Raw genomic sequence first — 24,098 nt, forward strand, 5'->3', positions numbered from 1 at the left:
CGGAGGATTACATGCATGCACACTCTGTTACTCGCACAGTTTTCCCCATGACACAAGAGGCTAAAGGCAAGGCTAATACTGTCAAACAGAAGGGTCAGAGAGAGAGCGCAGAGGGAAGTAAAGGATGATTGCACAGATGGTTTATGATGAATTATGTCACAAACGTCATAAAAGTAAAAGCAGATTGTTTATTTGACTGTTGCTCTCTTTCCCTTCCCTCTCCCTTCCTCCCTCGCTCCCTTTCTATCCCTCCTTTTCCAGGCAGTAGGCTGCCAACATGGCCGTTCCCAGGGGACACCCCCCTCCCTCCCCTTGGCCTCCTCTCCTCCTCCTCCTCCTCTTCCTCCTGCTCCTCATCTCGGCCCCGCTACCTCTGCAGGCCCGGCCGCTCCTCCTCCACCCGTCCATCAACGTGGCGGTGGTGTTCAGCGGCTCCAGCTACCAGAATGAGGTCAGAGGTCGCCTCAGCGGGGAAAACTTTGTCGACCTGCCCATAGTGGTCAGCCCGGTGACCGTGCTGGTCAACGACACCAACCCCCGCGACCTGCTGACACACCTCTGCGATACCATGGCAACTGAGAAGCTGCATGGCGTGGTGTTTGAGGACGATGTGGGCTCGGGTGCTGGTGCTCAGGTAAAAAAAACAAAAAGAACTGTGCACTTTGGGTTTTTGTGATTTAAACATCCGCTCCGGTGTCACGGTGTTCAATCAGCCACAGCCACAAAAAGCCCCGTCCTGTCGGCTTAAATCAGAAGAGACAAAAGAGAACTAATTGTGATGCCAAGCTTGTGCTGTCTTTGCTCAAATTAAATTATGGTGTTTGTTTTATTTGGATTGTAAACGGACAAAAAGGGACATCAAATCAAAGAAGAAGAATCAATGTTCCTATCACAGGAAGAAGTTCTAAAATGCTCTCTACTACTTTTTACTGCCAATTTTCCTTAAAACTACTGAGAGGAGTTTTGTCACTCATCTGAAGCCTCTACATGCAAACCAGAACTTAGTTCTAAATGTGTAGGACATCTCATCGTTGAATTGCAAGAGATGAAAAGCCCTCTTTCTAACAGGCAGGAAATCTAGCAGACATTCACATAAGAACGTTACAACAATGCAGTGGGCAATAGTTCACAACAAACATTTCATAGGTAATGTACCGGACCATCAGATTCATGATAAGATGAGGTTGCCCCCTCCTGACAAAAACCCACTAAAGCTATTCTGTTGAGAAACTTCGTCAGCTTAAAGTGATAATCTCCAAGATCTCAGTTTTATACTTTTTGGCAACACCTATGGCGATAAACGGTAATTGCGGGAGCACACTTCCCAGATATCCAGACAGTGTTGCATGTGTGACGTCCTCGCTGACGGTCGCTTTCCTTTTCAGACTGTTTGCTTCATCTGAGCGTCGAGTTTGTTTCTTTTTCTTTGGATTTTCACTTCTTGTTGAAGTTGTATCTGTAGTCATCCATCTTTTCTTTGTTTGTTCAGCCATAGTAGATTACTGTTTACTCGCAATACTCGCAGAGAGCGGAAAAGCAGCCGCTTAGCTCCGCCTACCCTCTCTGGCAGACCAACCACTGCTGGATGATGGAAAACGCATCACTAACTGGGCGCTGCTTGTGATTTTTTCAAAGGCTTTCATCAGCGGGCCATAGGCTAAATCTCATTCAGTGATAGATAGGGACAGAACAGACTTTTATTTACATGAAAATCTTGGAGGTTACATCTTTAAAGGACATCTCATCCGCGTTTTCTTAAATTTGGCTTCGAATTTTGATCTGATTGGATGTTGTGAAACTGTCAGAAGCTCTAGAAAACACGTGGATGAATATTGTAGTGTAAAATTTTCTTGAATTTTATTTTCACCCTCGACTCGAAGTTTCTCACCATTGCAATGAGTCAGGTTTCATAATCCAACCTGAATTTAAGGTCCTGGGCTGCTTACCTGTACAAACTCATCAAAATGTATTTCACCTTCCTCTATGCAAACACTGAACCTGTCTGTTTCGTCTTCAGGTGGCAGAGGTGGCACAGATCCTGGACTTCCTCTCCACTCAGACAGCTCTGCCCATCGTGGGCATCAGTGGCGGCTCTGCAGTTGTCATTCCATTCAAGGTACTGTCAAAATAATGAGCACATCACTTCTGCAGGGCCCCATCACCATCCCGGAGCATGCACAGAGCTGGAGTAGTCTGCCTTCTTGCTTTGCCACACAAAAGAAAATGTGTCCCAGATGTGTTGAAGTAACATTTAATGAACGTTTAAGGAAGCAAAAGAAAAGGATTGTTGTACTAAGATGAGCCTGTAATGTAAACCCTGTCAGCAGCAGCCGCAGCAGCTCCTGTCTTAGTCAGAACTCTTCCTCACCGGCGTCATTCAGCTTAAAACAACTTAAGTAGGTCAGAGCGGTGAAACCTACTCCGGCAAGCAACTCTCTGCATGCAAATATTTGGAAATGAGCCATACAGATGGGTGAATTATCAGCCATCGACCCTCATCAGCTCCTCTAATCCCGCGCTGGGAAAAATCTGCGTTGCAGGAAGGGAAACTTTGCGGAGCGGGGAGATAAATGCTACAGGCGATCTGCATCTCAATCAATCATCCCCCCAGCACTTAAAGAGCAGCAGGTTTTTCCTGCTATGATGCAGCATGTATCTCATTGATGAATAGAGATGGAGAGCAGTGAGCTGTGTGGTTAGATTGTAAAGAGATTGATGACAGAAGACAAACTCTTAATCCATAATTTTTCTCTACTTAGCTGCAAAATGGCTCCATCCCTTCTTCCTCTCACGCTGCATGCTTTCCCCTCGTCTTCCCGTCTTTCTTTTAATAGCTTATCTGCCATCATCAACACCTCGTATTTATAGCACCAACTCTCACACATAAAAACACACATGCAAATGAACACCCTCACACACACACACACACACAGCTAAACGGGTGCATTCCTGCACTTTTCGCGACAAAAAAAGCCTCCAAACCCGAGCTGAAAAGTCTGCGAGCCGTAGATTTCGTCCACAAGCAGCCGTAGCATGATGTATATATCAGCTTCCTGCTAATCAAAAGGTATCTGCAGATGTCTCGTCATAGATGAGTTTAAAACAGAAGCAGTTGTAGCTGCAGGAGGGTGATTGATTTGCTGTGTTTTGATGGCGGAGCTGGAAAAGGCAGAGTGAGTTAGTGAGAGACAGAGAGAGGAGAAAAGATGCTTCGATGAGGCTCGGCTGACAGCTGCCTGAAGGCGATGTTTTACTGTTCCCCTTCCTTCCTTTAAAAGTGAGCTAGTTATTCTTGTTTTCTCACTTATTTCTTTTCATTTTTTCCTCCTTTTGACTTAAACTCTCCGTCTCATCCCGTCTCGTTTCGCCTCCTTTCCACATCCCCCTTTGCTCTCTGCCTTCTTTCCCTCCTTCACCTTTACTTCTCGACACATTTGAATCCATTTTTTGCTCTCTTTTTTCTCGCCGGCTGACTCCATTACTGCTGTGGCTTGAAGCGAGAGGCCTGTGCTCCTTTCTGCTCTCCCAGAGCTCCAGGACCCCATTAAACTGTTAATTAGATCCTTCAGGAGGCTGACACCCCCCACAGCTCTTATCTTTCATCCCAAAATCCAAACCGTCCTCTCTTCTTACCGTCTATTTCTCTATTTTGCTTCCTTTTCCATCTACCTGACACTGCTTCACCTTAAATCCAAGTGTTCGTATTTACCGCAGATGTGCTTTTAATATTTGGTTCAGGCAGATTTTCCACTATATGAAGCCACAGCGGCGTCAGGGAGTTATGATAGGGGGAGCTATGATGGGGCAGGAGGGATTTTTACTCAATTATACCGGATACAAAATTGAAATGCACATTACTAAATGTACAACTCAAGTAGTTTATTCCGTACTTTTGAACAAAACAAATGCACACAAAACAGATACAACAACAACCACGAATACTCACAAATAAATCAAGTGTGTTGTTTAGGTCAAAATCGTCCAACTTCACGACAATGTGTCTTAAAAGTTCGCATGCCGAGTCATTTGACCCCGGTCCGATTGTAACCTTTCCCATGAGGCAGAAAAGCCGGGTGTTAGCGAGTGTTAGCGAGTGTTTTGACCAGTGGGAAAGTGGCTTAAGTAAGGGATAATGTACTGAGGGCGGGTCATTGTTGTGGAATGAATTCCATCGGGGGGATTGCTCGATACCGATGTGTCGGCGGCGAAGGACGCGGTTGTGATACAAAAGCATTAGTAATTGTAATAACACACAGCACGCTGGCCATCATGAGTGTTTAATTGTGACAGTGTCATTGTTAATAATGTGTAAATGTCCATGTGTACATAAACAGCTGGATATTGTCTGCTTAGAATCTTATCTACTCTGCGCCATCGGCTCCTTTTTTTCAATATTCTTTGCTGGCCCTCAGACGCTGTCGCACAGTTACTTGTCATAATCTGTACTGCTGTTGGGCCGCCTGCGAGCGTGCCTGTGAAAATTGTGCTATTTTATTTGTGAGGCCTGTCCAATAATACATTTCTGCCTACGCCACTTACTTACAGTATAAATGCCGCTCGGTCAGACGGCCCTCTTCTTCACCGTCTCTATCCTCCATGTTTGGCATAACCGCCACCGCATTAGCAATTAGCATCGCCATTGCTAGAATTAGCAGTCATATGACGGTCGCCATCTACATCGTCCACCTTCCCTCGGCTTTTAACATAAAATTGACTAGCAGGAATGTATTGAATTTCCCCGTCACTTGTGGTTACTGGTGGATTACAAACCGTTAGAGTGTGTTAATGCTGTCCTTCACATTTAAGCAGACTTGCAATGATACAAACTTACCAATCAAATCAGCAAGCAGTAAAAGCTCCGCCTTCTCCACGGGGGCTTAAGACCCGAATAGTCTGCAAACTTTGGTTCTAAACTTGCAGACCTGATCACGGCTGGTTCAGTTGTGGTTATTTAACCTCTCTGCCCGACAGCAAAACGCACAGATGTGAAGTTATCTATCGTACCGAGCGGCCGTTTGTCTGACGAGCCCAAAGCGTTTGAGTGACAGTTCTCTATATAGCACAAAGAGTAAAGCACTCTCCTCTGAGGTCTGCCTGTCGAGGGCCTCACTCAGCCCTCCTCCTCACACTCCCCCTCGGCCTCTTCCTCTCTCTTATGCCCTCTTTGTTGTCTGCGCGCAGAAAAAAACCTTGTCAGAGGTGTCGGGCACAATGGGACAGGTGGATTGGATGGAAAAAGACATATGTGTGAGTGCATGATTCTCTTGGGGGATAAAAGAGCTCAATAGTGCTTGATTATCAATGGCCTGATGATGATGATGATGAACATCTTTGATGGCGGTTTTTAAAAAGAAGCAGCACCCGCCGGGGCCGCCTATTTCTGGTTCCTGTCTCAGTGATCTCTCTGTGGCACACAACGAGGAAGGAGGGAACGAGACAAAGATGAAAAGACCGAAGGGAGGAGAGGAAGTGTGTCTTTTGTCAGGTGGAACACACATCAGGCGAAGGCGAAGAGGAGGAAATGAGAGAGAGCGAAGAACGGCGGAGAAAAAAGGCGTAAAGACTGTTCAATAGGGCCTGCGAGGGGAACAGGAAAAATATTGCAACGTGGCTCTCAGAGGAGTTGGAAATCAGAGGTTGAGTGTGTTTTGTCTTAATGTGTGCGTGTGCGTGCGTGCATGCTCTTGGCTGGCTGGTTGTGAGTCATTGCAGTGTGCCGGGTGATCATTAGAGGGTGCTGCATCCAGATGTTGAGTCATGGGAGTAGTAGAGCAGGAGGAGACGGGAGGGGAAGGAGAGGAGACGAAACAACAAGAAGAAAACAGGACTTTAATTAATTCTGCACGATGTGACTCTACTGCCTGATTCATGATTTTATTATTGTGAAAATAACTCATGATGTCCTGTCCAAACCATGTAGGTGATGTTTATGTTTTTAGAAACACTACATGGCGAAAAGTTTGCAGACAACAAAACATTATCTATCTTTTTACGTTATTTACTTTTTAGATGTTGTAGAGAGCAATACAAGAAAGATACATGACAATCCTGATAAGTGGACGCAACTCAAGCTTAAGGCTAGCAGCACAAGGGTATGATGGCGATAAGGGGTGCAACGATCAGTCAAAATTAGTAACTATAAAAGTTAATTGTCGATAATTACGTCCAAACATCATTTTCCGGAGCTGAGTTTGCTGAGGAGTGAGCCATCCCGCCTCCTTACTATCTCTGCTGTGAGTTGCGCATGCAAAACAGCGTCCGGGAAGCGACAGGTAACCAATGCAACACCATCGCGTCCTAAAACTTCTAAAGTCTGGGAGCATTTCACCGTCAACGCTGCCAAGAAAAGGGTCGCCTGCAGGATCTGTAAAGCGGACCTTGCATATCACAGGAGCACGTCGGTAATGCTTTGTCTGTCCTCGGTTTGAAATGGAAAAAACTTGATATTTTTTATTTATCTTTTGTATCAGCAGAACACTGAAGCCAAATCAGCAGCAAAGTTTATTAGAGACATATTTATGAATGAAGAACTCATCTTTAGTGTTAGTTAGCACATGTTTGAAAGAACCTCCAACTAAATGTATAAGCTGATAGCTAAATAAGAGCCATTAAGTTATTGTGTAATTAATTATCCCATTAGTCAACTAATTGTTTAGATAATCAATGACAAGTCAAAATAGTCGTTAGCTTCTGCCCTAATAGAGATTTAAAGGTGGGGACTATCTGCATATTCCCGATCCTTGCATGCTGAATGAAGAAAAGGGGGTTTAAAGATGAATCAGTGAGTCACAATGTTACAACATATATTTTACACTCTGTTTAAAAAGCGAGTAGCTGGTGGAATAAAGTTGGTGTGGCTTTCTGTGTGGCTGCCATCATAGATCATTCAGACTGTAACCAGTGACTTTATTCACCTGCAACTCCTATAGTGAACAAAAACAAGAACCAGAATGCTGTTCCAACACGCTTTAAATACAGCTCAGTATTTGAGTGGATTAAATGTTGGGGCGAGAAGGTTCCTGGTTTGGACGTTAGGTTTGGGTTTCTGTGTGGAGTCGGCATGTTTTCCCCGTGCATGCGTGGGTACTTCAGTTTTCTCCCACAGTCCAAAGACATGCTCCGTTAGGTTCACTGGGGATTCTGTAATGCCTGTAGGTGTGAATGCGTCCAGATCAGGGCTGCACATATATCGTCAAAACAATATGAAAATGTCTATCATATGTGTTTTTCTGTATCGCCTCTATTGTGATGTTGCAAAAAAACATTTTACGTCATTTTGACGATGCTTTAATTTCTAATCCTTGCTCGCTGTCGTGAACCTGGAGCGAACCATAGAGGGAAAAGGACTCAGAAAATCAATACTATTTATTAAGTATTTAGTTCACACAGGATTATCCAAAAATAGGCTTTAACATGTGGTTATTTCATATAGACTAATTATTTCTTAAATTACCAGAAAACATGATATATTGTGATATATATCGTTATGGAGATATGAAATCGCCCAGCCCTAGTCTTGGGTGTACCCCGCCTCTCGGCCAATGACAGCTAGGATAGCCTCCAGCCCCCCACGACCCTGAACATGATAAGCGGTATAGAAGAAAGAAAGATGGATGGAAATTTTGGGGTTAAACAACTTCAGCAGGACATATAAAGAAGAAAACTGCATGTGTTAAAAGCACTGCACATAAATGAGAGTGAAGTAAAACAGATGTGGAGAGACCAGATTAATAAACTGTAGATGCCAAATCTTATCTATTATTCGTTATTGAATCTGTCAGTTTGAGGAAACACAGTAAATGTTTGATCACTAACAATCCATATTGTGTTCATTACAGTTACAAACATCAAAGTATGACTGATTGTTTTTGTAGATGATGATAAAGTCTGCGATAAACAAAGCTGACAGATTGTAAACAGGAACAAAAAAGCCTTTTACATTTGCACATGATGGATTTTCCAAGCTTCAGTATGCAAGCTTAAAACATCATTTTAAGCTGTCAGTAGAAGAAGATACTCCTGGAGTTACAAGTTCTCATTCTGTTTCTTATATTTATATGTCTGACCTGATTTCTCCGTTTGTCCTTCTGTACTTGTGTCTGTTCTCTCCGCCCCCCCCTCACGTCTGACTCTCTCTTGGCCTCGTGGTCCAGAAACTTCATATACAGGTCATGATCGCTGGGACTGAAAGCTCGTTAACGGCCAAGATACACAACATGGCACTATAATTGGGGTACTAGTCGGTCAAGCTGCTAAACGCTGTGGCGATAAATGTCACAATTAAAGTAAATTACACATCCTGTCGCCGTAAAGGCAGGAAGGTTTCCCTCCAAGGTTGAAGATGAATATGTTTTACACTTGTGCCAACATGATGAGGACAAAAACACTCAGTATACCCTGTTATGTGTGCTCATACAAAACTCCTCAGTTCTATACTTAGTTTATAGTCTTGTGTCCAGATACTGAAATTATATTTCTACCTAAATAACAGCAGGAAATTACACTTGGTTACTAAAGTAGCCAGTTGAACACGTCACTGCTTATAGAGAGAGAGAGAGGACAAACTGGTACATAACCTTTAATGATTCACTTAAATCTTAATTTTAACTCAGTCCTTCACCTTCAAAGAAACCTGATTATTTTGTGAGTCACTTTCTTCCAGTACTTGAGGAGTTCTTTACCTTCTTATTAAATCTGGGGTTGTGTTCTCTTTTGATTTGCTTCACTTCTGTCGCTCTCAGGTTTTTTTTACAGAACAAATAGTTTCTCTCAGGGACACAGCTAACACTGAGGACACCGAGGCCATGTCCTCCGTTATATGCATCTTTGAATCCGGTAGATTTAATGACATAAAAGGGGTGGGAAAAAAGTTGGTTCAAAATTAGAATATTTTCTTTATGGAATAAAACATATTAAAAAAATAGTGTTTTTTCCAAGTTTGAATTTTTAAACATTAAGAGTAAACTAATAAAAATGAATCAGTATGTATTTATTATACTTGACTTTAAGTTTAATATTTCATGTTTAGATGGAGAATAGTTTCATTAATTTTTTGATGAATACGTACTGTCGCTTTAAGAGAGCGCACCCAGGCACACGTACTCCTGTGAAGCTGTTGACCTGTGGCATCGGGTTGAGGCTGGACTAGCTGTGGAGTCACACGGTTTTTATACTGTGTCCTGTGCTGTTAAGTTTTATATCATCCAGCAAAGAAAATTCAGAGGATTAACCGACTTGTGACACCTGTGGAATAAAGTTGTTTGTGTTTTCCCAACTCTACAACGGACGTCGAGTGGATTTGTAAGATGACAATTGGACACCTGTAAGCCGGTTGCATTTACAGCGGTAACAAGGGTTCAAGCCCCAAATCCTCCTACCTCCAGAAGACAAGCAGGTTGGGGTGTCAACACCTTTGTGTTAGCGCCGTTTGAACCGGACGAATGGAAGAACGTTGGATGGTTGGGACGAATGTGGCTTCCTCCCACAGTCCAAAGACATTCTCGTTCATTGGTTCATTGGTGGGTTCATTGATGACTCTAAAATTCAAGCCTGTAGGTGTGAGAGGGTGAAAGATTGTCTGTCTCTATGTGTCAGCCCTGTGATTGACTGGCGATCAGTCCAGGCGTAATCCCCGCCTCTCGTCCAATGACAGCTGGGATTGGCTCCAGCTCCCCGCAACCCTGAACAGGATAAGCGGTATAGATAATGGGTGGATGGAGTGTGTTTGAGTTGTGTAAAAACATTAAATAGTTGACAATGTGAGCAGCATTAAATATCGGATGAATACAAGTGCAGGGGGGCCTGTGGCTGAGAAACTTGACCCTTCACTAATGTACATCTCTCAAGCAAAGGCTCACTTTAACCACAGCTCTGTCTGCCATCACATGATGCAGATTAAACCTCTCTATATGTCACTCAGACACTCACACTGAAAACTATTTAAAGTGGGTTAGAAACAGGAACATCTGCTTTTATAACTTGCTTAAGCCGCTCTCATTCTCAAGTGTTCCACCAACGCTTTGTCAACCCCCTTGGCGTCTCATGCAGCAGAGAAGGTACTGTATAGTGTATTCAAGAGAAACCATCCACATGGTTATTAGACAGATTACAGTCTACTGAGATTGTGGGTCATGAATGGGCCGAACAACACAGGACATTCACCAAGGATATCAGGGTCCCACGTGACACCAACTCAGTGTTGAGTTATAATTTTTTCCCGCACATTATGTTGCTCTCCTCACCCTCACCAACACCACCAACAGTTTGTACCTTAATCAAACCAAAAAAACTACTCAACATAAACATGTTACAAAGGATGAAGACAGACACAAACACAAGTGTTGGTATTTGACGACACTTTGGTGCGCTAGGAGCAAAGTGTTGAGTATGAGATGAACACTGGTGGAGCTTTAGATAACTCAGATCCTCTAGTCAAAGAATTTGAAATGTTGAAGTCAATGTGCTTGTCAATCATCCTGTGGAAACTAGGGATGCACCGATGCCTCGGCTGAACATCGGAATCGCCTGATGGTCGATGGCCGTGTTGACAGACATCGGCAAATAAGGTGGCATGCTCCGATGGCAGTAGCCAATGTTTTTGTGGCGATCCACCCGTAAATGTTCTTTGGTCTTACTCCACGTAACCTCCCATGCCTGGAAGCAATTCACTTCTTAGCCAATAGGCTTTCAGTCATGACGCAGCCAGCGAATCAAGATGGCAGATCACAGTAGTTTGGTAAATTCTCGGTAGATGTAGAATCCCTTGAATTTTGGCTTTGCCTTTTTGGACACACCATCTCTGGATTCTACCTGTAAGGAACTCCCTGGATCCTGCTTACGAGAGGACCTTCACAGCGCGGTACCGGAGGTAATGGTGCGTTCCATTTACCTCGGAAGTAGGAGGTTGGAACTGGGAATGACGTCACACCTGAGTTGACGGCGTTAACGCCATAACTGCGACTGTGTTGGAGGAGTTTTGTTTTGGGTTTCCCAAAGAGTGTTTCTATTCGGTGGGAGGTCTCACTCAGCAGCCTAACTGAGTACCAGAGTGAGTTGACAGGAGGGCTCACTCTTGGTGCTTAGAAAAATGTTTGTACTGTGAGCAGGTGATTCTAGAACAGGCTGAAGAGGCTTTTCAGGCAGTTATTTTTTGAAAAAATATTGAAGTTTAAATTAAAAGGCGTATTGTGAATTTGAAAGATTGAATTCATGCTTTCTCAAAGAGTGTGATGAAGGCCTGAATACATTTATTTCTTCATTATTAAAGTATATTTTGGCCCCTTATCTAAACAAGGGCATTAATAATTACAAGAATTAAAGTTATTTTAAAAAATCATCCGCAAAATTGTAGTTATAAACATCTGTATCTGTATCAGCCCTGATTTTCTTCATCGGTGCATCCCTGATGGAAAATGTTCCTCCGTTTAAAATAACTCAAGTACAAACTGCACAGTATTGATGTTATTATTACTGATGAATCAATATGCAAGCTGTATTTCGAACACAAAGTTCAAGTCTTTATATACAATCACCAAATATATATCGTGGAGTTGAAAGTACAATATTGCCTCTCATATGTAGCAGGTGCAACAGCAGTAGCAAAATGTGAACTATGATATAAAAAATCTATACTTGGCTTCCACCTTTGGAGACTGACAATCTTTACATTCATAGATGTATCTGAGTCCATACGTGAGCGAGCATCTGTGTGTGCGACCTGCTTCCTGTTTGACCCGCAACACTGTCTCCTCCGCGGGGAGATTCGGCACGGTTCTCCCCCCGTGGGAGGAGAGGAGCGCGCGAGCAACCACCATGTCCGCCGTCTTCCTGTCACATTACCATACGCTCCTGCAGCACGACTGCTAATTACGTCCGTGTGTGACAGCCGCAACTGCCAAGGTGGTGCGAACAAGACGGCTGGGAAGAGGGGGGAGGGGGGGCGGTGAACTCGGTCTTCTCATGTGAGTGTGGAATAAGACACAGAAATGGAGGTAATTGTGCTGCTTGGTTTCACAGTAAAAATGTACCTATTATCATCTTTTCTCCTGAGTTTGTATCATTTTTCACAATATTAGCGACCGCTAATTGGAACATAATGACACTTTTTACAAATCTGCATAATTATATAGTTATTTCTGCATCTTTTTGATCTGTTAGTGCAATTTAATCACAGCAGTATGTGTTTATTTTGGGTTTTTTACACTGTAGTAAACCAGCTTTCACCGTTAGCTTTAAAAAACGAGTATTAAGTGGGACAATAAAACTCAGCAGGACTGCCAATCCAGAGCCATATTTTATTTATCCAGTGCCAGCTTGACGTCGTTGTATACTGCTATTTTTAAAGCTATTCTGGTGTTCAGCCCAGTCAGTGGTCTATTAGACTTCCAGCCTGCGGAGGTGAGTTTTTCTCAAACAAGCTCAGACAGAGATAAAACTGGTTAAATTGAGCGAAGGAGAGAACTAGCTGTGATATTCCTGTGGTACTCCTCCGGCTGCACGTCTCTCTGGGGCTTTGCAGAGACTGCGAGCAACAGGAAGAGACAGAGGAGATGACAGTTAGTCACCTCTGAGACGAGAGGATCTGAGACCTGGTCCCAAGTGGCACTTGACAGTTTAACACTATCTATACTCTCTCTCTCTCTGCCGCGCTCATATATCATGCATGACTTCATACATGTGTGCCTGTATTCTGAGCACTTTATGTCTCCACTTAGTGCAGGATGGTGCTGTACAGTCTACAGATGTATAAAAAAGAAAAGAGAGGGACCATATTACCCAGATATTCACCCTCTTGCAGCAGCTCTATGTCCATTATTAAATGGAATTGAGACTATTAACACATCTGTTGGAGGCCTGCATGGTATTGCGCCTGCTTACATCACTGGTCTGAACTACAGGCCCTTTACATCTTCCATTCACGCTCTTCATTACACAATTCCTAAAAAAGGCAGAGCAGGACGTCCAGACTCTGCAACAGTTTTCGTTGACTCTCTAGAACAAGTTTTGCTGCAAGTTTTGAAGGCCGAAAATCCTTCAGCTGTGAACTTCGATTAAAGCTGGGGTAGGCACCTTAAAGAAGAAGTATCTCACGTAAGAAAGGTCAAAGCTTCTCCTCCCAAACACACGAGCATGCTCTGTCTCCCTTATGGTGCAGGATGAGTGTAGGGTGAGTGTAGAGTGCAGTGCGTTGTTGTAATTGTCGCTACAGCGCCGCAATGAAGCTCCGCTGTCATGCAGCCTTTGACATTTTACACTAGACCAAGCAACAGCAGCGTAAAGCCGCCCCAGTGTGTGTTTTTACGCAGCGTTGCGGAAACACGTGCGAGGTGTAAACAAACAGCACGTGCTTCACGTACACACACGCGCCGCAGTTTCCGCCCTGCCGGCTCCGCTGTTTGCACAGACGCCGTTTCGCCTCTGTTACTGCCTCCGCTGTCGGCTCAGAGGCGAAACGACTTCATTCCGGCTCCATGCGTTTTACATAGAAGACGGAATCTGGAAAGGTTTCTGGCGATCAGTCCAGGGTGTACCCCGCCTCTCGCCCAATGACAGCTGGCTCTCCAGCCCCCCCGCGACCCTGAACAGCGGTGTAGATAATGGATGGACGTAACCTGAATTTCAACCAAATTTGACCCCCCAGATTTCTGGACATATTTTGACCTGTAAATCGCCAACCATTGCTTGGTTTAAACCGGTTACTCTTGATGAAACTTTCCAGTGTTGCTAGCTGACCTCTCAGTTAAGGCTAAAGGTCACAGCTAACCTACTAAGATAATTTTTCTGTCTGTCTGTTGATGATTTCTCCTCTTAGTGTCTCTCTCTACTCCCTCTCACACTCTCCAGCAGCCCCCCCTCCCTCCTCTCCTCCATATAGCCTACTTTCTTGAATGCTATTTGAAGGACACGGGTTCAGCAGGCTGTGATAACTTCCATCTTATCTGTCAACACACTCGAACACACAGAGAGATGGTATGCAAATGTATGCCAACACACACAGACTGGTACAGCATCGGACCTCCCCTCTCTGACAGAAAGAGAGCAGCAGGACTGAGTGTTTCAGTTTGAAGACGCTCGTACCAGATCGTGACTGAATATGGACAATGAAAGCTCTATCGTTAAGTGTGAGCGACTATAAAGGTGAAAACTGTGCTCTTCATATTCATGGTGACTCTTCCTTATAGGACACATCATTCTGCATCTGCATCTTTATTGTTTGAAGGTGTATTCGACAGCTGCATGTTACTCCAAATCAAACCAAATTTAATTACTTTTGTTTGTATATTTGCTGTTTTTGCGTGCATTTTGTCAATTAATAATCTTCCCACACTTCGTATGACTCATGTGGATATTCATGAGGATTTTCAAACACTTCATAAGCCAATTTAGATGCTCTTTCCCAAGCACAGCTCACTTAAAATGTAGTCCTTTCTTTTTCTCCTTTGTCACTTCTCATCATCTTAATTGGTGGCTGTTCCGCCGTGTTGCTTACGTGACTTTTAACAAGTGATCGTCTGCTTATCGAACAAGAGGACAAATGATTAAAGTGCACTGTCCAGTTAGGGGCAAAGCTTCATCCAAATTTAAATGTTCGGCAGCAGTAACGATGTTAAAGGTGCCGCTGAAATGAGGAGCATCAGACGAGTTGGCTTGAAACCCAGTTTGCTTCTCTTGTGGTTGAAAGTTCAACTCCGTGCTCGAACGTTGTTTTGTAGATTTATTCACAATATTTTACCGGAGTGGAGAGGATTTCACGACCTGAGAGCCAATGAAACTAAAATTAAAGTTTGACAGAAAAGCATGTGCAAGAAGGCAGCATACTGAGAAGAAAAATCTGAACTTAAATGTCAAGTGACTGCTTTAAATTTCTGTGACAGCAAACATCCAATCAGGTGAAGCGTCCTTGAGTAAAAACCAGCTCTGGAGATGTTTTCTCGTCATCCACCTTTCACCCAATGAAAGACTCGCCCAATCTGAATCCCTCAATGTGACCCTCTTTCTCTTCACAGGCTGAAGGATCGTCCTTCCTGCAGATGGGAGCATCTCTGGAGCAGCAGGTTATTTGCATGTTCAAGGTAAAGAAATGTGTTACTGTGTCACTGTGAGGGTCAATCAAACCTCATTCAAACTGTATTCGTGAAATGAATGTAGGTTGCCTGTTGGGTCAATCCTGACTACTGGTCAGTTGACATCATGTAAAGACCACAATCACCTGATCTGAAGTTCTGGTCTGATTCACACAAAGAAATACAATCTGTGTTTATGATTGTACCAGCGTTGTAGTCGAGTCTCGAGTCCCCAGTGTTTAAGTTTGAGTCACCAAAAAAGAATCCGAGTCGAGTTCCCATTACCTGAGTCAGAGTCCGAATTGGCTAGCCGCGAGCTAACGGTAACATTATCGACAGTCCAAGTAGCTTTAGCATCTCACTTACTTTCCTGGGTGCATCCTGGACAGATGTCTGTTTGTGGTTGTCCCCGTCTTCTTCTCAATGGTTCTTTGCTGGTGGCTCCAGCCTCTGTTAAACTGCACAGATGAGAGAGTATTGATCTTGTTATAATGATTCTTTATAAACACATTTTTGTAACCTATTATTTCACTTCTGTCTCAGCTCATGGAGGAGTACGACTGGGGCGAGTTTGCTGTGATCACCAGCATGCTGCCGGGATACGACACCTTTGTGGACATCGTTGAGTCCTACACAGATACCTCTTACTTCCTGTGGAATCTACAGGATGTCCTGACTATGGAAATGTCTGTTGGCTCGAACGACGCGAGGACCAAGCGCATGCTGCAGCAGGTACATCGGAATATAAGAAGCCCTGACTGGGTTGCACTATCAGTTATTAGTTTGAGTGTAAAGTCATTACATTCCCCTCTTCCTACTCACTAAATAGGAAGTTTGAAGTAGAGAACTATAGAGTGAACTATCCAAAATCTCCACCGTTAATCACGTCATCACTATTTTTTTTTCTTTTCACACATTACATCATGGTATATATTGCTGGGGTACACTACTTTTCATGATGCATTGTGGGAAATAAAAATTCACACTAATCATTCAGACAGCACTTCTGAATGGTAAACTAACTATTAAGTGAACTCTAAATGGAGTTGACAGTCATTACTGACACAGCCCTGGTTTTAATGTTGAAACCTAAGTAATGTCTGGAAACATCAATTCAACTATAGCATCAAATATCCTTACTATTTTAAATATGTATCCTTTTTTTTTTTTTTTTAATATCCTTATTATTTTTTTAAATATCCTTATTTTTAAATATCCGTCTTATTTTTTAAATATCCTTATTATTTTTTAAAATATCCTTATTTTTAAATATCCGTCTTATTTTTTAAATATCCTTATTATTTTTTAAAATATCCTTATTTTTAAATATCCGTCTTATTTTTTTAAATATCCTTATTATTTTTTTAAATATCCTTATTTTTAAATATCCTTATTATTTTTTTAAATATCCTTTTTTTTAAATATCCTTATTATTTTTTTTAAATATCCTTATTTTTAAATATCCGTCTTATTTTTTAAATATCCTTATTTGTAAATATCCCTCTTATTTTTTTAAAATATCCTTATTTTTAAATATCCTCATTATTTTGCTTAATATTTTTTTACTTTTTTTTTTATATTCAAATTATATTTTATTTTATTATATTATATGTCTCTTATATTTAATATTTATCCTTTCGACATGGAGCCTCCCAGCATAATAATTGTTAACGGAGTGACAATAAACATCTTGAATCTTGAACCTTGAATTGTAGCAATGTAGCATCATAGTTAGCATCGTTGGGGAAACACGTACGAAAGCCTTTGGCTGGAACATGTTTGGTTCATTCAGCCGCTGTTAAATATTATCAGTCAATACTACATAAATGTTGATATAGCTTTGTTATAAGTTCTGTATATCAGCATACCAAGCCAAACATGTTTTAGCATTAATAGCATACTGTTCAATATTAGAAGCTATACTAAGTAATAACTATTGTCTTTGTAAGAACTTTTTTGTGCGATGTAAATCTTGTTTACTTTAGCATTTACTTGTTTAACTTTCATTTAGTGAAGCTTAAATCTGACGTTAGCAAGAACCTCCTGATTGTGTTGAACTGAGAAAAACAGTTTCTTCCGCCTCTCCTGATCACCCGCAATTTTCCTTCATGTTCACATTTAGTTTTTCCTAAGTCATCACTGACAGACTTCCTTCCTGTCTTCAGGTGGACTCTCAGGTCCTTCTGGCGTATTGCTCCTACGAGGAGGCTCAGTACTTGTTCCGTCAGGCAGCTGAGGTGGGTCTGCTGGGGCCGGGCTACATCTGGATCCTCCCCAGCCCGGCCGTGGGCAACCCCGACAGCCCTCCACCTGCCAGCTTCCCTGTCGGTGTTATAGGCGTCATCACGGAGCAGTGGAGGAAAAGTTTGCGGCAGAGGGTGAGGGAGGGTGTCGCCATTGTAGCCAAAGGAGCTGAGAGCTTCAAGAAGCAGTACGGATTTATTCCTGAGGGACACGGTGACTGCAACAAACCGTCGAAACACTCGGACAACATCACCCTGTTCAAGTGAGTTACTTTTGTCAGCGTAAACAAGTCGTTGTGAGTGAGTCGTTAATGATGCATGGACAGAAGAGCACTTTTTACTTCTCACCAGCACACCACATGAAGCGTTGTACGTCAATGCACGTGATCTGAAATGCAAATGAACTTATATTAATTATTCAGCGCCAAATCTGTCAAGCATGTACAGCATAATAGCCAGAAAATCACTCAGCAGGAACACCCTGCCCTCAACCAATCAGCCGACACTATCATCCCCTAATGAGCTACTTCAAGTCTCCCACGTTTGGCCCCCAGGGGAGCTTTAGGCTTAATTAGGAGGTGATCATTGTGTGTGTTTATCTGTGTAAATGAATATGCAGATTATCCTGTAGTGTGGAATTAAAGTCCTTGATTGCATACTTTGGTGTGACTTTGTGTTCCTGTGGGCTGCAGGCACATGCTGAATGTGACGTGGGAACGGAGAGATCTGTCATTCAACAACCAAGGCTTCCTCTCCAACCCGTCCATGGTTATCGTCGCTCTGGACCGGGAGAGACTCTGGGACAAGGTAATGGGCACCTGAACGTGAATCACTAAATCATACTGGTACGGATGGCACAAGAATTTAAACTCAAATTAACCTGACCTTTAGTCCCATGTCAGCTTATCCCCAAATGTTTTATACCCTATTTACTCATCATCTTTTTACTGTAAGTCAGCTGTCATGACCAACCATTCACTTCATGAAGCGGATGTAGCCACTTTTTTGGATGGGGTGCAGAAGTGACATACTTGGATTAGAGGATGGTGTTTGAGAGACGTGAGGGGTCAGCAAAAGCTACGCTATTAAAGTTATGCAGTTATATTGTCCATTATTAAGTAAGTAAACACAGGGGCGGCTGGCCAATAGAGGGCGCTAGGGCGCCGCCCTCCCTAGTGGAGAGTGTGTTTTTATTTTTATTTGTTTTATTTTAAAAAACTAATATTAACAAAATTACTTATGTAAATATGTAATATTCATATATGTATATATACAAAAAAATATATACATTAATTAATGTTCATTGGAAATGTGGGAAACAAGCGTTAGGCTACTCGTCTCTGCTTTAGGGGCGCTGGAAAAAGCGCTGACACAGCAAACTACTCTGTACGTTCGTGAGGAGAAGTTTAAGTGAAAAATTAAGGATTAAAGAAACTGGACCGGATCAGCCAGATATTAAAATCAACCAACAAGCGAGTGAAAAAGGTAAAACCTACACCATAGGATTGTTTTGCAACTGTTACACCAGAAAGGCTTGGCTAGCTGGATGTAGCCATGTAAATGCTCTATTTTGCTTCCCGTGTTTACTTTTTAAAACTGTCGTAGTGGGATGGTTGTTAAAAACTGAGTATAGCACAGCACAGCCCCACCTAGAATATTTTTCACCAGCCGCCACTGAGTAAACACTATAAAGAGCAAGTACCAGACTGGTACTGTATGGTTTGGCATTTTAACATCTGGGTCTATGGGTATTGACTCGCTTTTGGATCGAGCCTCAAGTGGCCATTAGAGGAACTGCAGTTTTTGGCACCTTCATTTTTCGGCCCTGAAAGGTTGCTGCTTTGGACCAAACTGGCAACATTAAAAGTGTGCTAAATTAGCAATTAGCATTTCCTGTTTAAAATACATCCATGAATGTACTAATAACTACCACTGCATTACTTTGATACTAAAGTAAAATGTGATGAATTCTCAGGCAAGTTCTTAAATTGCAAGGAGCTTTTTTCCCCATGAATACTGAAAGTCTCCATGGAATTTAATGGGATAGATAAAAAGACAGATAATGATATCCTCGGAAAGTGTAAGGACCGAGATATAGTTGCTCTGAACTATGCTGCCATGCACGTTCCCTGCATCTGTTTGGAGCGTCGGTTGAGCACGTCCTTTAAAATGAACACCACACATACGCAAGATGCAGTATGCACATGAACAGTAGGGGCAGTGTAGAGGCAGAGGGGATGTGACAGGGTCAACAATGGCAGAAGGTTCTGAAGACAAGTCCACGATTATCCACACGATGTGTTATTGCCACTGCACAGCGACAAACATGCCTGTCAAAATAGCTGGAGACAGATATTTTAGCAGACGCCATGGAAACCTGCAAAACTAAACGGAAACAAGTCCGGGACCGTTACGTCCGTTCCGAGGGAATGTGTCGGAGAAACGAACACACAAAAGCTGTGGCTTTTTCTGCTGTGATCTCAGAATTAACATAACGGTAACCTCCTCGAGTCGCCATGTCTGCTGTTTACATCCCACACATACGGTACTTGCATACGGCCTGAGGTCTCTGGTGTGCCCTCTAGAAGTATCCTCCAATAACACGCGTAGTGCATAGGCAAGTATGTGAACAATTACGTTAATGATGCAGTTGGTTGTGTACGAGAACGGAAGGTTAAACAGTAAGTATATCTCTGGCCTCAGTCGCACCAAATCTAAGAATATGTGCAGCATGTCTGTGTGTTAAAATTTGACAGAGTTATGTCTCCAGGAAGGAGCATGATTTTTGATATAAATGACAACAATTGGCGCAGGCTTGTAAAGTACCTGAATTTCCTCCATGAGCTGTGTGTGTGTGTCACTGCTGCACCTCCAGCTGTGTCGTACGTGTTGGTGAATGGCCAAAATCAGCAGGACAAACTACAATAACTAGCTTCCTGTTGTTTTAAGATCACCAGCATGCCCTTGTCTCTTTTACCTCACGCAGTATCTCCGCCTCGCACCTCTGCTGTGGATGCAACAAGGTTATACCTGTTGCATTGGAAAAAGCAGGAAAAAAAGAAAGTAGATTTTAAACTCTAACAATTGATCATAAACTAAATCCCAGCATCACGATATTTGAAGGTACAAGTGTAGACATAATCTGAAATCAATAATATTGTGCGTCTCTGTGTGTTTCCTGTTGCAGCTTTCTCCTACTTCCATTTCATCCACAGGGCGCCTTGCAATTTTCTCCAGTATTTTCAGTCCCTGTTACACGCACACTCACACGCACACACGTTTCAAAGCCCGAGGCTGTATTGAAAAAGTGCGGCTAAACAGAGAGACCTGAATGTAATCTCACAGCTACAGTTGAACTCATTTATTTCTACCCTGGAAAGACCAACCCACTTCATCAATGTCACCTCCTGGCTGCTGTGTATGTATGTATGTGTGTATGAATGTGGACATGTAATTGTGCTGAAGTGGGGTTGTGTGTGTTCATCTTGCAGCCGCACTTGTGCAGCCAACCTCACTTGCATCTAATCCATACATTTTGAATTCATGACTTTCAGGTGCGGAGGAGATGTATTGCAGTTGTTTACACACACTATTGGAAATAATACTGTGCGAGCAGAGGCCCTTTTCACTCATTACAACCTCCCATCTCTCTACGTTTGTTCTCCTCTTCGCGGCTTATCCATGGTAACGTCAGTTTCTTTTGAACGTCTGTCCTCTAGTGTGACACTCTTGACAGTTTAACATGATGTTTATCCTTATAACTGTCTAAAGGAGACGGCTGGGGGACATTTTGGAGAGGAGAGTTCCCTTCCTCTGCTGGGCTCTTTTCTACTTTGTGTTTCTACTTACTTCCACCTGTAGAATCAACACAGTATAAGAATACCTTAAAATGCTTAAAGCTTTTATAAAGAATATTATAATAATACCTGGATCAAATCAAGGTTTACAATATGCTTGTTGTGAAGAAGCCACGAGGAATTGTAATGTTCCTTTTAGCTCTCCGGCCGTCTCATTGTTTATCTGTCTGCACATTCACAGTTTGGGTGCACCCTCGCCGCTCTGATTAACCTCATTTCCAGCAGAAGCTCGCAGCAAAAAAAAACCACTCTAATAAACCGACTCCATGCTTCCTGCCCAGCACCGAGAAGCAGACAGAGAAAATTAATGACCAGCCTGTGAACTTAGTGGAGCATTTAGGAGCTAAAGAGTCACATATTTGCTCTCAGGAGGTGTGGAGACCAAAAACAGAGCAAAAAAGAAGAGTGAATACTTGACTGAAGCACAACTTCAAATGCTAGTGTTGCTCCCTGCCATTTTAGGGAGACACAACTGAATGTATTCTCACATGAAGAGTGCGATGGGGCCTGCATTAAATTTAACTTGATGTCATATTTATAATAAATAGAAAAATATAAAAGCAAACATTTGTGTTATGTAGACATTTGACCTTAAAAAATTAAAGAGTGCATTTTATTGGCGTGTTGAAGAGTTGCTGGATGTCCATTCAGATTTTAACTTTATTTATTAGGGCCTTTTATTCCTCATTTATAGAGAGGACAGTGGGTATTGTCGTAAACAGCGGAAGAGATAAAGGGGGATGACACATGGCAGGGACTCAAGGGTGGGAGTCGAGCCTGGGGCTGCCACATTGAGGACTATAGCCTCTGTATATGCGCTGCTATATTAACCGCTGAGCTAAACTGACACCCCACTGTCGTTCTTTTGTTTTACAGTAAGCGGTTTAATGGGTAACAGTAGCTTATATGTAGTTTTCTCTTGAAACGTGGCCAAATGTCCACCCAGATTTTCACTTTCCATTGTCTGCAGGTGCTGATGAATTGGTTAGTGGTGAGTTGCTGTTCATTGTCAGATTCCCTATGTTTATTCCACTTGCAAAGAGGAACCCAGCAGTATGACATTATCCCTTTAAAACCAGCATTTGAAGGGGTGCTGGTTCAAGGTTGTGCTCCATATACAGAGGCGCAGTCCTCGATTCAGCGGTGCCGGGTATGACTCTGACCCTCGACCATTTGCTGCAGGTCCTCCCCACTCTCGCTTCCCTCATTTCTGACTCTTTAAATACCAGCTCCAGTCATGTTTTAAGACATATAAAATGCTCTACTTGAAATAATAAATTCTGTCTGATATGTTTTTTCTGCAAAATATGTTTAATTACCTTGTAAAAATCCTCCGAAGGCATCTCCTCCTTCTCCCTCATTAAAAATACCTGAATCCGCATAAGCCCCGCCCACTATGCAAATTTCATACCGCCCCCTATGTCGCAAAAACAAATACATCTCGTTTAGTGGCAACTTGTTGAAACTTAGCTAGCTTGAAATGTAGTAATCAGTAGTAGTAACGTTAGTAGTCAGTAGTGAGTTTGCAAAAATTACGATGACGGTTACAGCTGGCTCAGGCATCGCTGAAGTGGTTGCCATAGGTTACGCATAATGATCTGCCTAGCGTCACCCCGTCCATTAACGGAATTGGCTCCTTTGGTTTGTGACGTCTCAAACCTGCCAATCTGAAAATGTGTTGTTCAGCCTGTCCTTGGTACACTGCAGTTTAAAAGCAGACAGGCCCAGCCATGGAGACGACTGCTGATGTTGTCCCTGATATGTCTTGTAGCACATGAAGAACACCACATGGAGATGTTTACAAGGTTAAACACTGGATTTTCACTGGAGGGGGTCTTTAATATAAGAATTTGAGCTTCCCGCCTTAAGCGTGACATCAGAGGAGCCGTGGGAATATGTTTAACTACAGTGTGAGTGTGAGAATTAAAGGTAGATGACTCTGCTTAACATGTTTCATGTGAGAAGACTTGTGAGAGTCCCATAAAAGACAGATTGACATGATCATTCTGGCGTCTTTAGGGTTCCGTCTGGCTCAGGGAAACAAGTCACTGTCTTGCACCTCGTTCTGTCCATTCATGCACATTTGTGAATCACCCATGTGTGACGGAGTAAGAGCACCAGTACGAGCGAGCAGAGGAACAAATCAGGAGTAGATCTGAAGAAGATGTCTCGTTAAAGCCGTGAGGGAGCGAGTTTCACGAGCAGTAAGTCCGCGCTGGCTGAGCTCAATACGACTCATTAGGTTGGGGTGATGTGACAAACAGTCCTGGCTCTCACATAGAGGGTTTCACTCAGCTTAGCGGCGACACTGATGGGATTAGTAATTGTGTAAGGTGACTTTACTCAGCAATTATGGTCCGAAGTGGCTCCCTCTGACATTGAAAAACTCAATATACTACGTTCTAATCAATAGGTGGTTACTTCTTGTCATTGGAGGATGCAGGATTTTTCAGCAGTTTTTTTTGCGAAACAGCAAATTCTTTAAATGCACTAAGACAGAAAATAAATAGCGCTAACAGCTTGAGTTGTTTCCAGTTATGAACAGTGACATTCTAATTTGTCTATTCAGTCAACAAAAGAAGATTAATAATTGAATAATCAGTCAACAAAATGAACACGGACTGAAAGCAACACATGCTCGGATGTATAATTAAAGTGATGCAGTCAGTTTGTTCTTTGTTTTACTTTTTTTTTTTGTCTTACTCAAAGACTTTTAAGTCTCCCCCGTACGCATAAATCAACCCTGCTCCTCTTTGATCTTTAAATCCTTTTCATCCAGGTCAGCTCATGCTAATTTTCCTTGATAAAAATTGAGGGGAAAAAAATCATCCTGTGAAGTACAGACGGACAAGACCGGTGAAGAGGGAAGGGGCGGAAGTGTAGTAGAGGTTAAGAGAGAGAGAGGCAAACACAAGAGTAATTGTAAAAACAAAAAT

General features: G+C 42.6%; 1 protein-coding gene across 1 annotated transcript in view; it reads left to right on the top strand.

Moving 5' to 3' along the window:
- The first annotated feature begins 277 nt into the window (after positions 1 to 277).
- Positions 278 to 24,098, top strand: part of LOC138593270 (glutamate receptor ionotropic, NMDA 2C-like) — a 51,888-nt gene continuing 28,067 nt past the window's right edge. Inside the window, exons 1-6 of the mRNA XM_069664201.1 lie at positions 278 to 634; positions 2,018 to 2,116; positions 15,006 to 15,071; positions 15,606 to 15,794; positions 17,228 to 17,568; positions 17,998 to 18,112. Of these exons, the coding sequence (XP_069520302.1) occupies positions 278 to 634; positions 2,018 to 2,116; positions 15,006 to 15,071; positions 15,606 to 15,794; positions 17,228 to 17,568; positions 17,998 to 18,112 (1,167 nt within the window). The remainder of the gene's footprint in view (positions 635 to 2,017; positions 2,117 to 15,005; positions 15,072 to 15,605; positions 15,795 to 17,227; positions 17,569 to 17,997; positions 18,113 to 24,098) is intronic.

The sequence above is a fragment of the Semicossyphus pulcher genome, unplaced genomic scaffold (assembly GCF_022749685.1).
Source record: "Semicossyphus pulcher isolate SPU_LCO1_2020_fin unplaced genomic scaffold, fSemPul1.0.p SCAF_16, whole genome shotgun sequence".
Classification (NCBI taxonomy): Eukaryota; Metazoa; Chordata; class Actinopteri; order Labriformes; family Labridae; genus Semicossyphus; species Semicossyphus pulcher.